The sequence below is a fragment of the Narcine bancroftii genome, chromosome 3 (assembly GCF_036971445.1).
Source record: "Narcine bancroftii isolate sNarBan1 chromosome 3, sNarBan1.hap1, whole genome shotgun sequence".
NCBI classification, from domain to species: Eukaryota; Metazoa; Chordata; class Chondrichthyes; order Torpediniformes; family Narcinidae; genus Narcine; species Narcine bancroftii.
The window spans coordinates 329626129-329639945 of NC_091471.1; the positions used below are offsets into that span (position 1 = coordinate 329626129).

At 51.7% G+C, this 13817-nt stretch overlaps 1 protein-coding gene across 1 annotated transcript; it reads right to left on the reverse strand.

Moving 5' to 3' along the window:
- Window positions 1-4868: 4868 nt before the first annotated feature.
- On the reverse strand, window positions 4869-13590 carry LOC138759188 (UDP-glucuronosyltransferase 1A5-like). Its single transcript, XM_069929241.1, has 2 exons — window positions 13420-13590; window positions 4869-11225 (listed from the first exon to the last, which is right to left on the reverse strand). The coding sequence occupies exons 1-2, from the start codon at window positions 13461-13463 to the stop codon at window positions 9611-9613; spliced, it is 1659 nt and encodes a 552-aa protein (XP_069785342.1). The 5' UTR covers window positions 13464-13590; the 3' UTR covers window positions 4869-9610.
- Between the last annotated feature and the right edge of the window lie 227 nt (window positions 13591-13817).

The window sequence follows — 13817 nt, forward strand, 5'->3', positions numbered from 1 at the left end:
ACACCAGGGATGGCAGGACTTGCATATGACGAAAGGCTGGATCGACTTGGCTTATACTCACTTGAATTTAGAATATTGAGGGGGCCATCTTATAGAAACGTATAAAATTCTTAAAGCTTGATGCAGTAAGGTGGGAAAAACCAGAACCAGGGGTCACAGTTTAAGGATAAGGGGAAAGTCTTCTAAGACTGAGATGAGAAAAAAAATTCTCTCAGAGAGTGGTGAATCTGTGGAATCTTTGCCACAGGAAGTGGCTGAAGCCGGTTCCTTGTCTATATTTAAGAGAGTTGGATTTGGCCCTTGTGGCGAAGGGGATCGTGGTGGGGGGGGGGTGGTAGTGGTATGGGGAGAAGGCAGATACTGGGGTCTGATCAGCCCTGATCAAAATGAATGGGGTGTAGGCGTGAAGGGCCAAATGGCCTGCTCCTACACCTATTTTCTATGTTATTGGCAGGCAGAAGGCAATTTAATTTAATAATTAATTTTTTTAAAAATTGTGGTCAGATAGCACAGTAACAGGCCCTTTCGGCCCAGGAGCCTGGGCCTACAGCCCCTTGTACGTTTTATCATTCGTTCAGGAGCCTTGCTGTTCAGCATGAGCGATCATGTCTCTCCGTCCATCACAATCTCTGACCCTCCGAAGACTCCATCTTTGAGCTGAGAATGTCGTCGGCGTTGAGTTGATGAGGAGGAAAATGCTGAAGGGGCTCCCCGTGCTGCCTTCAGTTGTCGTGTCCACACTGGACGGGTAACCCCGGCCACTGATCCGCAGGGTCACGTGCCCAACGTTTTTCTTTTGATGGCTATCCATTCCAATTTGTGGACTCTACCTAAGATGAAAGCCCATGGATTGACAGGAAGGATGTTAGATTGGGTGATGGGCAGAAAGCAGATGGTGTGATCCAGTTCTGGTGGGTGGCCAGGGAATAGTGTTGTTCCGCAGAAGGTTGGGGATGGGGCCGCCCCTGATCGCAGCGCACGTGAACAATTTGGATTGTGGATTGAATGATTTTGCTGTCAAGTTCGCAGACGACCCCAAGACGGGTGGCGGAGTAGGATGTGATGAGGAAACTGAAAGGTTGAGGAGAGACTTGGAGACCTTAGGAGAAACGGCAGATGAGATATGGTGGGGAGAAACGTACGGTTGGGCAGTCTGGAAGAGGGTATAAACTGGCAGATGATTATTTGGAGGGGGGAAATTCAAGATTCAGAGTGCAAAGGGAATTTGGGAGGAGGGGTCCTCGTGTAGGATCACTTAAAGGTGAACCACGAGGTTGGATCAACAGTAAAGAAAGCGAATGCTACGTTGGCCTTCGTTTCAAGGGGAATAAGAGGAAGGAGGTGTTGATGGGGCACTGGGGAGACCTCATTTCGAGTAACTTTATGCAGTTTTGTGTCTCTTATCTTAGAAGGGAGGCAGTGATGTTGGAGAAGATTTACCTGGATGATGCCTGGGCTAACATATGAGGACAGTTTTCTCTTGGACTGTGTTCATTGGAGCGTAGGAGAATGAGACTGGATTTCATTTCGAGTGCTGAAAGGATTCGACTGAGTCTATGTGAATAAGATATTTCCCTTGGTGGGTGAATCCAGGACAAGAGGGTGAGAAGGGACTCGGTTCAAATCAAACGAGGAGAAATTTCTTCACCCAGAGGGTTACGGGTTTGTGGAGATGTTGCCACGTCCAGCTGTGGAGGCCTGATCGTTAGGGGAGTTTAAGGAGGAGATTGATAGGGATCTAATGAGTCAAGGGATATGGGGGAAAAGGCCAGAACTTGGAACAAGAGGTGAAAACAGTTTAGCTCGGGTTGAGGTGGGGCCTTGATGGGTCAAATGGCCTACCTCTGTTCTTTGATCTTGTGACCTGTGAAAAACTATCTGCAATCCACGGCTTCACGTGACCCTGATTGGGTCTGTTGGACTGAATCTTTTTGCTGAACGATTGTGCAGCACTGACACCGTTTATAGCAAAGGGGAAAGCACACAACCGAGGTTTCGGGCTTGAACCCTTCGTCAAGGTGTGGAAAAATGTCAGCAGGAAGGGAGGGAGGGGAAAGCAGCGATCAAGGGGATAAAGGGTGGCTGTGTAAAGGGAGGGAAGGGGAGAGGGGCGCAAGTTAGCAGAAACTGGCCATCCGGCCGGAGAGTACCTGGATGGAAAATCAGGTGTTGTTGGGGTGACGGGGGGGGGGGGGCTTGGTGGGACCATACATGAGGCCATGGACAGACATGTGAGTGTGGGAGGGGGACACACCTGAAATGGTTGGTGACCAAGTGGGCTCTGTCACTGGGGCAGGCAGAGCGAAGGTGGAAGCAATCTCGCAGTCTGCGTCCAGTCTCTCTGATGTAAAGAAGGCCACAAATCTATAACCCCGCCTCGGTATGTTTTTTTGAAGGGTGAGAGGAAACCAGAGCCCCTGGCGGGGAGTACATACAAACTCCTGACAGACAGTTCAGGATTCAAACCCGGGTCGCTGGGGCTGTAACAGTGTTACGCTAAACATGCCACATCGTCCAATCCCTGCACCAACGATCAGTCTGCTCTCACCCATGCAACAACCCCCTCCCCACATGGTCCACGGGCAGGTGAGATCAGAACACGGGGACGTGACCTGGAGACTCTGGGGGTGGATTGTTGGGAGTGGATGTAGGACAGAGATAAGGAGGAAGTGCTTCTCCCGGAGAGGAGTGAATCCCAGGGAATTCTCCCGAGGAAGCAGACAGGTTAAAAAGCATTTGAGACTGGGAAATTGAGGGACATGGAGTAGTGAGCAGGTCCGAGGCCAGAGCAGACCCCCGATCAGACTTGATGGGCTAGGTGGCAAGCTCCTGCTTCACCCTGCATCTGGAAAGTCCATTCCAGAGCTTGGGAGGGCAGCAGGAAGGAGACTGCCCTCAAATCCGGCAACAAGGCCTTTGTCGTTGTGTTGTCAAGTTTATTGTCATTGTGCTCTCTTGGTGGCCTCACGACTCTCTTGGCCTCTCTCCCCCCCCCCCCCATCCCCGTTCAGCCTCTCCCCTCCCTCCCCCCATCTGCACCGTAGCTGGTTTGATATGCAGTATGGTCTTTGACCTAACACTTGTTCCCCCTCCACCCATCTGTACTGGAGCTGGTGTGGTGTGTGGTCTGTGATCAAACACTCATTTCCCTCCCCCACCCCCCACCCTGTGTTCCTGTGCCTGATGTCCAGGGTGATGAGCAACCCTCACGACCCCTATGTGGAGGTTGATGAATCAAGCTGGCCCCCATACGTCAAGGTCCTGCTGCGCTATGGCCCGGCGCTGCGTCACCCCGATGACCCGCGCCGTATTCGGCTGGAGGATTTCCATAGCCATGAGAGAGGGTACCCCTACCCTGTGCTGACCCCTCCCAGGTTAGTGAGGAGCAAGGGACGGGCATGGGACTGTATCCGGACGTGGGGCTCTCGTATATGAGCGTGCCGGCGTTTGTACGTGTGGGCAGGATGGTGATGTGCGGACAGTCTGCGTACATCAGGTGTGCAAATGAGCTGTGCATTCTAAGGTGGGAGCCTGCACCCTGTGCTCCTGGAGGTGGGGCCGCTTTGTCCCAGTTCCCCTCACTGACGACTTCCATGGGACTCTGTCCACGGGACTTGGACCTCCAGGCCAACGGTGGATTTTGCTGCTTCTGACAAGGTCGGAGACTTTGTAGAGCTCTGATATGGAAAATAAAAACTGTTGTTTAAACATGGAGTGATGCTTCCTCCCATCACACACTCCCTGAGGTCAGACAGAGTGAAGCTACCTCTGCACCATCCATCACACACTCCCAGGGTCAGACACAGAGTGAAGCTACCTCAGCACCCGTCCCATCACACACTCCTGGGTCAGACACAGACTGAAGCTACCTCTGCACTGTTCCATCACACATTCCCGGAGTTAGACAGAGTGAAGCCCCCTCTGCACCATCCTGTCACACACTCCCAGGGCAGGTTGCTTGGCTGACAGCTCTAAAATGTGTTCTGTTTTGCTGTTGGTGTGGGATGAAGTCCTGGAAGAGAAAATCTTGAGGGAGCAAGTCTCTTGGGGTGGCTGTTCCCAGCTCTGGACACTAGGTCTTCGAGAGGTCTGTCTGATCTGACTGAGCACCCTCGTTTCGAGGATGACATTTGAGCTTGGGTGTCCAGCTTCAGCACGTCCCAGCCGAGGAGGAGGAGGATGTTTTTCATGGAACGTTGGAGGATGTTTTAATTGAGTCACTTTGAAAGTAGAATTTGTGGCGAAACAGAACGGTGGGCTGTTGGTCAGCACCTTGATGTGAGGTGGGGTATACAGAGGTTCACCTGATTGATTCTGGAGGAGGAGGGTGAGTTTCTGAGCAGAGGATCGAATGGCCTGGGACTGTGCTCATTGCAGTTTAGCGTGAGGAGAACAGCAAATAATACTGGAGAACAAATGTTTGCAACAGGTTTTGCTTCCCAAAAAGAAACTTGGGATTGAGATGGAGAATGTCAAGCAGTACACGGAGATAATTTCAGATTTGCTGTATCACGTCGTAAGATGAAGAAACATTAAATTGACTTTGAGAACCATAGAATACTACAGCACAGAAAACAGGCCATTCGGCCCCTCTAGACTGTGCTGACCATCACCTCCCCAGTCCCACTGACCTGCTCCCATTCCATACCCTTCCAGGCCTCTCCCATCCATGTATCTTAAAACACACATCGAGCCCGTGTTCACCACACGCGTTCCACACTCCCACTGCTCTCTGAGTGGAAAAACTTTCCCCTAACGTTCCCCCTAAACCTCTCCCCCTTTCAGCTTAAAACTACGACCCTCTGGTGGAGGATGTTTGTGATCATACGCCATCCTATTGAAATGTTAGGAATAAAGTTGTCGGTCAGCAAAGTGTAGGAGCCTTTACTGATGTGTTGTCAAGCTTGATATAAACACACAACATGTGACCTGGCGTCATGACATCTGAAGTGAGAATAACCTCATGACGTCGCTACGTTGAGTAGGCCAGGGGCTTCTTATTAGACCTGCGGGTGCTGCTGAGTCACTATGCCTCGTTGCTGTTGTGGCTAGTTGCCAGTGGATAGGAGGATGTTGTGTTTAGCTGTCATGAGATGGGATCTGCTAGCACTTGTTCTACCCAGTCTCTCTGAGTGTACCGCTGCGTAGCTCCCCCCACCCACCCCAGAACCAGCGGTTAGTGACCAACTGGCGCGGCGGTTCCAAACTAGTGCAGACGATCCATCGTAGAACCGAGCAGGGAGAGCGAAACCAGCTTGGTACCGTGCCAGAGCATTGTGCATGAAGGCTGCTGGGGGAGGAAGTGAAATTTACCGTACATCCTAACAGGGCTCAAACAAGTGGAAAGCTGCAAAACAATTATGGACAACATGAATAAATTACAGTAGGAATCATGTGAGACACATAACATATGCAAAAGGTAATCACAGGTAGGAGATGATGAGAGATAATTACAGTTAAGGCACAAGAGAAATCCAGAACAGTACCAAATATTTGAGAAGTATTCCCAAAACTGAAAGTCCATACTATAAGCAGGTTGTTGGTAATTATTCCCAAAACTGAAAATCCATACTATAAGCAGGTTGTTGGTAATTATGAGAGTCTTTAGTGCTCATCTCAAAGTGGTAGGCAGAGTTAACTTCAGAAAGTCAAGTAATAGCTGAAGTCTGCAATGACACACTGGACTTGGTAGGTGGCGCTCTGCGGAGCGACTGTCCGTTGCTTCTTACAACCCACAATCTAAGAGGGAAAAGCCAACTTGTATCCACTCTGTCTACCCCCTTCATAAACACCTCGATCAAATCTTCCCTCATTCTTCTACGCACCAGGGAATAAAGTCCTAACCTGTTTAACCTTTCCCTGCAACTCAGTTCCTGAAGTCCAGGCAACAACCTAGTAAACCTTCTCTGCACTCTTTCTATCTTATTGATATCCTTCCTGTAGTTCAGCACCCAGAATTGCACACAATGCTCCAAATTTGGTCAACATGACGACGCTGACACATTACGTCATTTCAACTGACCTAAAATTGTGATTTTCGCTTGTACTCCGCATTTGATGCCTCTCGTGTCAGTGTCCACGTGAGCACTGCTGTGCGAAGAATTCAGACAAAAGGCCCACAGATGGTACAATAGGCTTTAATCAGCTTAAACTTGTACACACCAGGTCTCTGTACCCTCCTGGCTCCATGTGCCCGACTGACTCCCAAAGGGGCCGGCTCGACTGTTTATATGGGCCAGTGATTGACAGTGGGCAGGTGGGGCCAGCCACTCAGGTGGCCTACCTGCAAATACAGTGGTTTCCCCCTGCAATTGGCCAGTGTAGTGGATGTATCAACACAGTCCAACAATAGTTGGCCGGTGTTGACGGATTCCAGTTGCCCCCAATACCACTTTTCCATGATCGCAATGTCCTGGTGAAACCTTTCAACGTGTTCATCACCGATATCAGCAGGGAAGAAGTCTTTGTCAATTTTCAATGACATGTTGCACTTCACGTGTGATGTCACAGGTGGACAGGGTTGTAAAGAGCTTTTGACATCTTGGCCTTCATAAATCAAAGTATTGAGTACAGAAGTTGGGATGTTACGTTGAAGATGTATAAGACATTGGTAAGGCCAAATTTGGAGAATTGTGTGCAGTTCTGGTCACTGAACTACAGGAAAGATATTAATGAGATTGAAAGAGGGCAGTGAAGATTTACTGAGATGTTGCCGGGTTTTCAGGAACTGAGTTACAGGGAAAGATTAAACAGTTTATTCGTTGGACCGTAGAAGAAGGAGGGGAGATTTGATAGAGGTTTACAAAATTATGAGGGATATAGACAGAGTAAATGTGAGTTGGCTGTTTCCACAGATTAGGAAAGATAAATACAAGAGGACATGGCTTGAGGGCAAAAAGTTTGGGAGGAATTTCTTCACTCAGAAAGTGATGGGAATGTGGAACGAGCTAATGTAAATGTGGGCTCACTCTCAATAAATGGGATAGATACATGGATGGGAGAGGTGTGGAGGTTTACGGACTGAGCGGGACGAGTGGAATGATGTTTTGGCACAGACAAGAAGGGCCAAATGTCCTGTTTTCTGTGCTGTGGTGTTCTATGGATCCAGGTTTTGTGTGTGTACAGTGACAGAAATCTGGTTCCAGATATTTGTGTACAGTGACCAGAAATATGGTTCTAGAGGTGTTTGTACAATACTAGAAATCTGATTTCAGATTTTCTTAATGTAGTGACCAGAAATCTGGTTTCAGGTGTTGTGTGTCCAGTGACCAGAAATCTGGTGCCTGGTCTATGTGTACAGTGACCAGAAATCTGTTTTGAGGTGTTTGTGTACAGTGACCAGAAATCCGGTTCCAGGTGTTGTGTGTGTACAGTGACCAAAACTCTGGTTCCAGGTGTGTGTGTGTGTACAGTGACTAGAAATCCAGTTCCAGGTGTTGTGTGTGCGTACAGTGATGAGAAATCTGGTTCCAGGTATTGTGTGTGTACTGTGAACAAAAATCCGGTTCCAGGTGTTTTGTGTGCATACAGTGACCAGAAATCTGGTTCCAGGTGTTGTGTGTGTACAGTGACCAGAAATCCGGTTCCAGGTGTTGTGTGTGTGTACAGTGACCAGAAATCTGGTGCCAGGTGTTGTGTGTGCATACAGTGACCAGAAATCTGGTTCCAGGTGTTTTGTGTGTGTACAGTGACCAGAACTCTGGTTCCAGGTGTTGCGTGTGTACAGTGACCAGAAATCCGGTTCCAGGTGTTGTGTGTGTGTACAGTGACCAGAAATCTGGTGCCAGGTGTTGTGTGTGTACTGTGACCAGAAATCCAGTTCCAGGTGTTGTGCCTGTGTACAGTGACCAGAAATATGGTCCCAGGTGTTGTGTGTGTCAATGACCAGAAATCTGGTTCCAGGTGTTGTGTGTGTACTGTGACCAGAAATCCAGTTCCAGGTGTTGTGTGTGCGTACAGTGACGAGAAATCTGGTTCCAGGTGTTGTGTGTGTACAGTGACTAGAAATCTGGTTCCAGGTGTTGAGTGTGTACAGTGTCTAGAAATCTAGTTCCAGGTATGTGTGCAGTGACCAGAAATCCGGTTTCAGGTGTTGTATGTTCAATGACCAGAAATTCAGTTCCAGGTGTTGAATGTTCAATGATCAGAAATCTGGTTCCAGGTGTGATGTTTGTACAGTGACTAGAAATTTGGTTCCAGGTGTTGAGTGTGTACAGTGTCTAGAAATCTGGTTCCAGGTGTAGTGTGTGTACAGTAACTAGAAATCTGGTTCCAGGTGTGATGTTTGTACAGTGACTAGAAATCTGGTTCCAGGTGTTGTGTGTGTAGAGTGACTGAAATTTGGTTCCAGTTGTTGAGTGTGTACAGCGTCTAGAAATCTAGTTCCAGGTGTTTGTGCAGTGACCAGAAATCTGGTTGCAGGTGTTGAATGTTCAATGAGCAGAAATCCCGTTTCAGGTGTTGAATGTTCAATGACCAGAAATCTGGTTCCAGGTGTGATGTTTGTACAGTGACTGGAAATCTGGTTCCAAGTGTTGAGTGTGTACAGTGTCTAGAAATCTGGTTCCAGGTGTTATGTGTGTACAGTAACTAGAAATCTGGTTCCAGGTGTGATGTTTGTACAGTGACTAGAAATGTGGTTCCAGGTGTGTGTGCAGAGACCAGAAATCTGTTTCTAGATGTGTGTGTACAGTGACTAGAAATCTCGTTCCAGGTGTGATGTTTGTACAGTAACTAAAAATCTGGTTCCAGGTTTGATGTTTGTACAGTGACTAGAAATCTGGTTCCAGGTGTTGTGTGTGTACAGTAACTAGAAATCTGGTTCCAGGTGTTGTGTGTGTACAGTAACTAGAAATCTGGTTCCAGGTGTTGTGTGTGTACAGTAACTAGAAATCTGGTTCCAGGTGTTGAGTGTGTACAGTGTCTAGAAATCTGGCTCCAGGTGTAGTGTACAGTAACTAGAAATCTGGTTGCAGGTGTGATGTTTGTACAGTGACTAGAAATCTGGTTCCAGGTGTTGTGTGTGTCGAGTGACTGAAATCTGGTTCCAGTTGTTGAGTGTGTACAGTGTCTAGAAATCTAGTTCCAGGTGTTTGTGCAGTGACCAGAAATCCCGTTTCAGGTGTTGAATGTTCAATGACCAGAAATCCGGTTGCAGGTGTTGAATGTTCAATGAACAGAAATCCCGTTTCAGGTGTTGTATGTTCAATGACCAGAAATTCAGTTCCATGTGTTGAATGTTCAATGATCAGAAATCCGATTGCAGGTGTTGAATGTTCAATGACCAGAAATCCGGTTGCAGGTGTTGAATGTTCAATGACCAGAAATCCGGTTGCAGGTGTTGAATGTTCAATGACCAGAAATCCCGTTTCAGGTGTTGTATGTTCAATGACCAGAAATTCAGTTCCAGGTGTTGAATGTTCAATGATCAGAAATCCGGTTTCAGGTGTTGTATGTTCAATGACCAGAAATTCAGTTCCAGGCGTTGAATGTTCAATGATCAGAAATCCGGTTGCAGGTGTTGAATGTTCAATGACCAGAAATCCGGTTCCAGTTGTGTGTGTAGTGACCAGAAATCCGGTTCCAGTCGTTCTTCCTTCGGTGCCCAAAGTCAGTCTGTCTTGCGTTTGTCGGCCCTTCGAGATCGAAACAGCCTCCTGAGCAGGAGACAGGGCAGCAGCAGCGCGGTCAGGCTCAGAGCGACCAGGAAGACGGCCACGTCTAGGCTGTGGTAGACATACCAGGGCATGTCGAAGGCAGCCGGCCGAAGGTGCGGCGCTCCGCCGTGGCGCAGCACGTACTCGATCCAGAAGACGGCCCTGCGGAGCGGCGAGCTGGGCTGGTCACGGTGTAGCGAGGAGAGGCGGCGCATGGCGCGGCGGTAGCGCGGCTCGGCTGTCACCTCCCGCACGGCGCTCTCCATCTGTCCGGCGCTGAGGTCGGCGGCGTCCAGCACCTTGGCCGCCCCTTTGATCTCCAGCCGGAGCAGGTTGTCGAACTGGTCGAAGAGCAGCGGCAGCCCGATCACCGGCACCCCGTGGTAGATGGCCTCGTACAGCCCGTTGGTCCCGCCGTGGGACACGAACGCCACGGTCTTGGCGTGGCCCAGCACGTCGTTCTGCGACACCCAGCGAATCACCCGCGTGTTATTGCCCACCGAGCTCCGCAACCGGTCGCTGCGCCTCCAGATCACCCTGTGCGGCAGCCCGGCCAAGCCCTGGACGATGGCATCTTCCAGGTAGGCGGGCAATCGTGTCATCATGAGGCCCAGAGAGACGAACACCACGCCGTGCTCGCCCGAGCCCTGCATGAACGCCTCCAGCTCGGGCTCCATCGGCGAGGCGTCCAGGCACTGGAAGCCTCCCACGTACACGACGTTAGGCACCGTGGGCCGGGGGAAGTCCAGTACGAAGTCGACCCGGAAGAGCCAGAGGTCCGCCGCCAGCGTCAGCTCCTGCAGGCCGACTCCGGGCTCCACGTAGCGCCGGCACAGCTCATTGTACGCCCGCTCGCTGGCCAAGGCGCTCAGCATCGTGGTCACGGCGTAGAACAGGCCGTTGGCGAGCCGCTGCCCGAAGGACATCCTGTCGGTGAGCCAGCTGCCGACCACCGGCACGTAGGAGATGGGCGAAGGGGCGATGAGATGGTGGCCATCGCCGTTGTTCACCCACCTCACGTTGTAGACCAGCGGCACGCCGAGGCGGCGGGCTAGCATCTGGCCGACGGGCAGAAGCGGATCGGTGAGCACCAGCTTGAAATCGGCCTCCTCCAGGCGCCGCATCAGCTGCGCGTCCTCAAAGAGTTGCACGATGAAGTGGGAAGTGGCCGCATGCACGTCCCTCATTAAATCCTGCAGCCGCAGGGAGATGCGCAACCTGGCCAGGAGCTTGTTGCCTTGGTGTAACATCTCCAGCATCTCCACCACAAGATTGGTTACCTTCTCTGGGTCTTCCAGTATCCCCATCTTGTGGTCGAGCTGCACGACCCAAGAGCGGTACAGGGCAGGCTCCTCGGTGATGTTAAAGCTGTTGGACGAGTGCAGGACGCTGAGCGAGTGGCCGTGGGCGTGCAGTGTCTTCATCAGCACCCTCATGTTCACCCAGTGGCTCCCGTCCATGGGCACGACCAGGATGTTGGCGCTGCTCGCCACTGGCACCAGCAAGGCCAGCAGCAGGGCGGGCAGCTTCAGCCAGACGGGCACCTTCTGGCCAGACGCGGTCCACATCCTGCGGGAGAAGGAAAGGGTTAAGTCTACCCCTGGGAGACGGTGAGGAGGGACTCTGTGTCTGACCCTAGGAATGTGTGATGGGACGATGCGGAGTGAGCTTCACTGTGTGTCATACCCCAAGGAGTGTGAGAGGAGGCTTGCGTCCGCAGCAGCAGGGTGCAGGATGGGCTAACACACTGAGGATAAGATACCTGAGAGTTTTAAAAACATTCCCAGGTGTTTGAAGGAGCTGCTGGTAGCTGGGTTGATGACGGGAGAGATAACGAAGAGGTGTGGGCGTTTGGAATGCTTTAGCTAAGGAAAGTGTGACGAGTTGCAGAGAGACATGGCAGAGAAGCAAGGCCCTTCGGTCCACCTTGCACTGCGTCCGGAGTGGGTTCCAGAGACAGAAAGGGGTGTGGGGACCGGAAAGGGTCGTCCCATGACCCTGTAAACTGTCCCCTCCACAGTGCCGGACACGCATCGTTTGTAACATTGTGATGTTCCCCGCTTCTTCCAACCTGCCCCGGTTTGAGGGGATTCACTGCTGAGGCGCTCCTCCCTGTCCCACTTTCCAGGTTATCACCTCACCTCTCACACACTTTGCTCCCTGGATAACAGATCAAACTGTTCTGTAACCTGATTCACAAAGGCAAACTCCTCCTCTTGTCTGCCCTCATCTTTTATCCAACCTCCATATTTTCCAATCTGGCCCCTATGTCCCTCCCTGTCTCCATAACTCACTCCAGTCCCCCACACCCTTCTCTGTCTCTGTAACCCTCTTCAGTCCCCCACACCCCTCTCTGTCTCTGTAACCCACTCCGGTGCCCCACACCCCTCCCTGTCTCTGTAACCTCCAGTCCCACACACCCCTCCCTGTCTCTGTCACCCACTCTGGTGCCCCACACCCCTCCCTGTCTCTGTAACCCACTCCAGTCCCCACACCCCTCCCTGGCTCTGTAACCTTCTCAAGTACCCCACACCCCTCTCTGTCTCTGTCACCCACTCTGGTGCCCCACACCCCTCCCTGTCTCTGTAACCCACTCCAGTCTCCACACCCCTCCCTGTCTCTGTAACCCACTCTGGTGCCCCACACCCCTTTCTGTCTCTGTGATCCTCTCCAGTCCCCCACACCCCTCCCTGTCTCTGTAACCCTCTCCGGTCCCCACACCCCTCCCTGTCTCTGTAACCTTCTCCAGTCCCCCACACCCCTCTCTGTCTCTGTCACCCACTCTGGTGCCCCACACCCCTCCCTGTCTCTGTAACCCACTCCAGTCTCCACACCCCTCCCTGTCTCTGTAACCCACTCTGGTGCCCCACACCCCTTTCTGTCTCTGTGATCCTCTCCAGTCCCCCACACCCCTCCCTGTCTCTGTAACCCACTCCAGTCCCAACAACCCTCCCTGTCTCTTTAATCCACTCCGGTGCCCCACACCCCTCCCTGTCTCTGTCACCCACTCCAATCCCCACACCCCTCCCTGTCCCTGTAACCCTCTCCAGTCCCCCACATCTCTCCCTGTCTCTGTAACCCACTCCAGTCCCCACACCCCTCCCTGTCTCTGTAACCATCTCCAGTCCCCCACACCTCTGCCTGTCTCTGTAACCCTCTCCAGTCCCCCACACCCCTCCCTGTCTCTGTAACCTTCTCCAGTCCCCCACATCTCTCCCTGTCTCTGTAACCCACTCCAGTCCCCACACCCCTCACTGTCTCTGTAACCCTCTCTGGGTCTCCAAGCCCCTCCCAGACTCTGTAACCCTCTCCGGTCCCCACATCCCTCCCAGCTTCTGTAAACCTCTCCCGGTCTCCACACCCCTCCCTGGTTCTGTAACCCTCTCTGGGTCCCCACACCCCTCCCAGTCTCTCTAACCCTCTCCTGGTCCCCACACCCCTCCCTGTCCCTGTAACCCTCTCCAGTCCCCCACACCCCTCCTTGTCTCTGTAACCCTTCTCTGACTCGCTGTAGCATTACTATCAGAGCCTTCATCCCACAAAGTTATGTATTCCTACAATAATGTTTCTAACCTTACACACTTGTTCTTCCCTCATTCGTATAATTGTCACTATTGTACCGCTGAGTTTCCCCTCGCTTTGGAATCACGTCCGTCTGTTGTGTTTTCCACTCGATGGGTCTGCCAGAACGGAACGCCTCCTTCACCCGCCAAAAACCAGGCATGAATCCAATTTTCCTCCCCCCTCCCCCATACCAGCTGACCTGTTGCCAATTCGCCCTGAGTGTGTCCCACTCCGGCTTCCCATCCGCCAGGCTCCAAGTCTCGGGGTAGGGAAGCCGAAACTTTCACAGAGCAGGGAGCCGAGGGGTGAGGCCAGTCCTCGCGCGGAGTGCTGCCGGGAAAACGTTGTGCTTGTTCGAGGAAACTTGATACAGACTTTAATCCCTGACCAAACACCTGATCAAGTTCCTGTTCCTTTAATGACTGTGTCACACGCGATGTCAACAAAGGAGGGAACTTGGGGGAGGGAGGGTGGGGGTGTTCCAGGACCAGGGGTTTTCTAACTCTCATCTGCCACCTTTTCCGTGCTCCCCTTCCTGACAAAGCCCCCCTCGTGTCCAAATCTTTTCTGCAGGAACTTTCCTCTGCGGGAAGGGAT

Bases quoted from the DNA above. Each gene is read 5' to 3' on its own strand.
- LOC138759188 (XM_069929241.1), bottom strand. From the start codon at position 13,463: ATGGGAAGCCGGAGTGGGACACACTCAGGGCGAATTGGCAACAG. The intron at 11,226-13,419 runs GTCAGCTGGTAT...CTTCTCCCGCAG, and splicing joins TCAGGGCGAATTGGCAACAG to GATGTGGACCGCGTCTGGCC.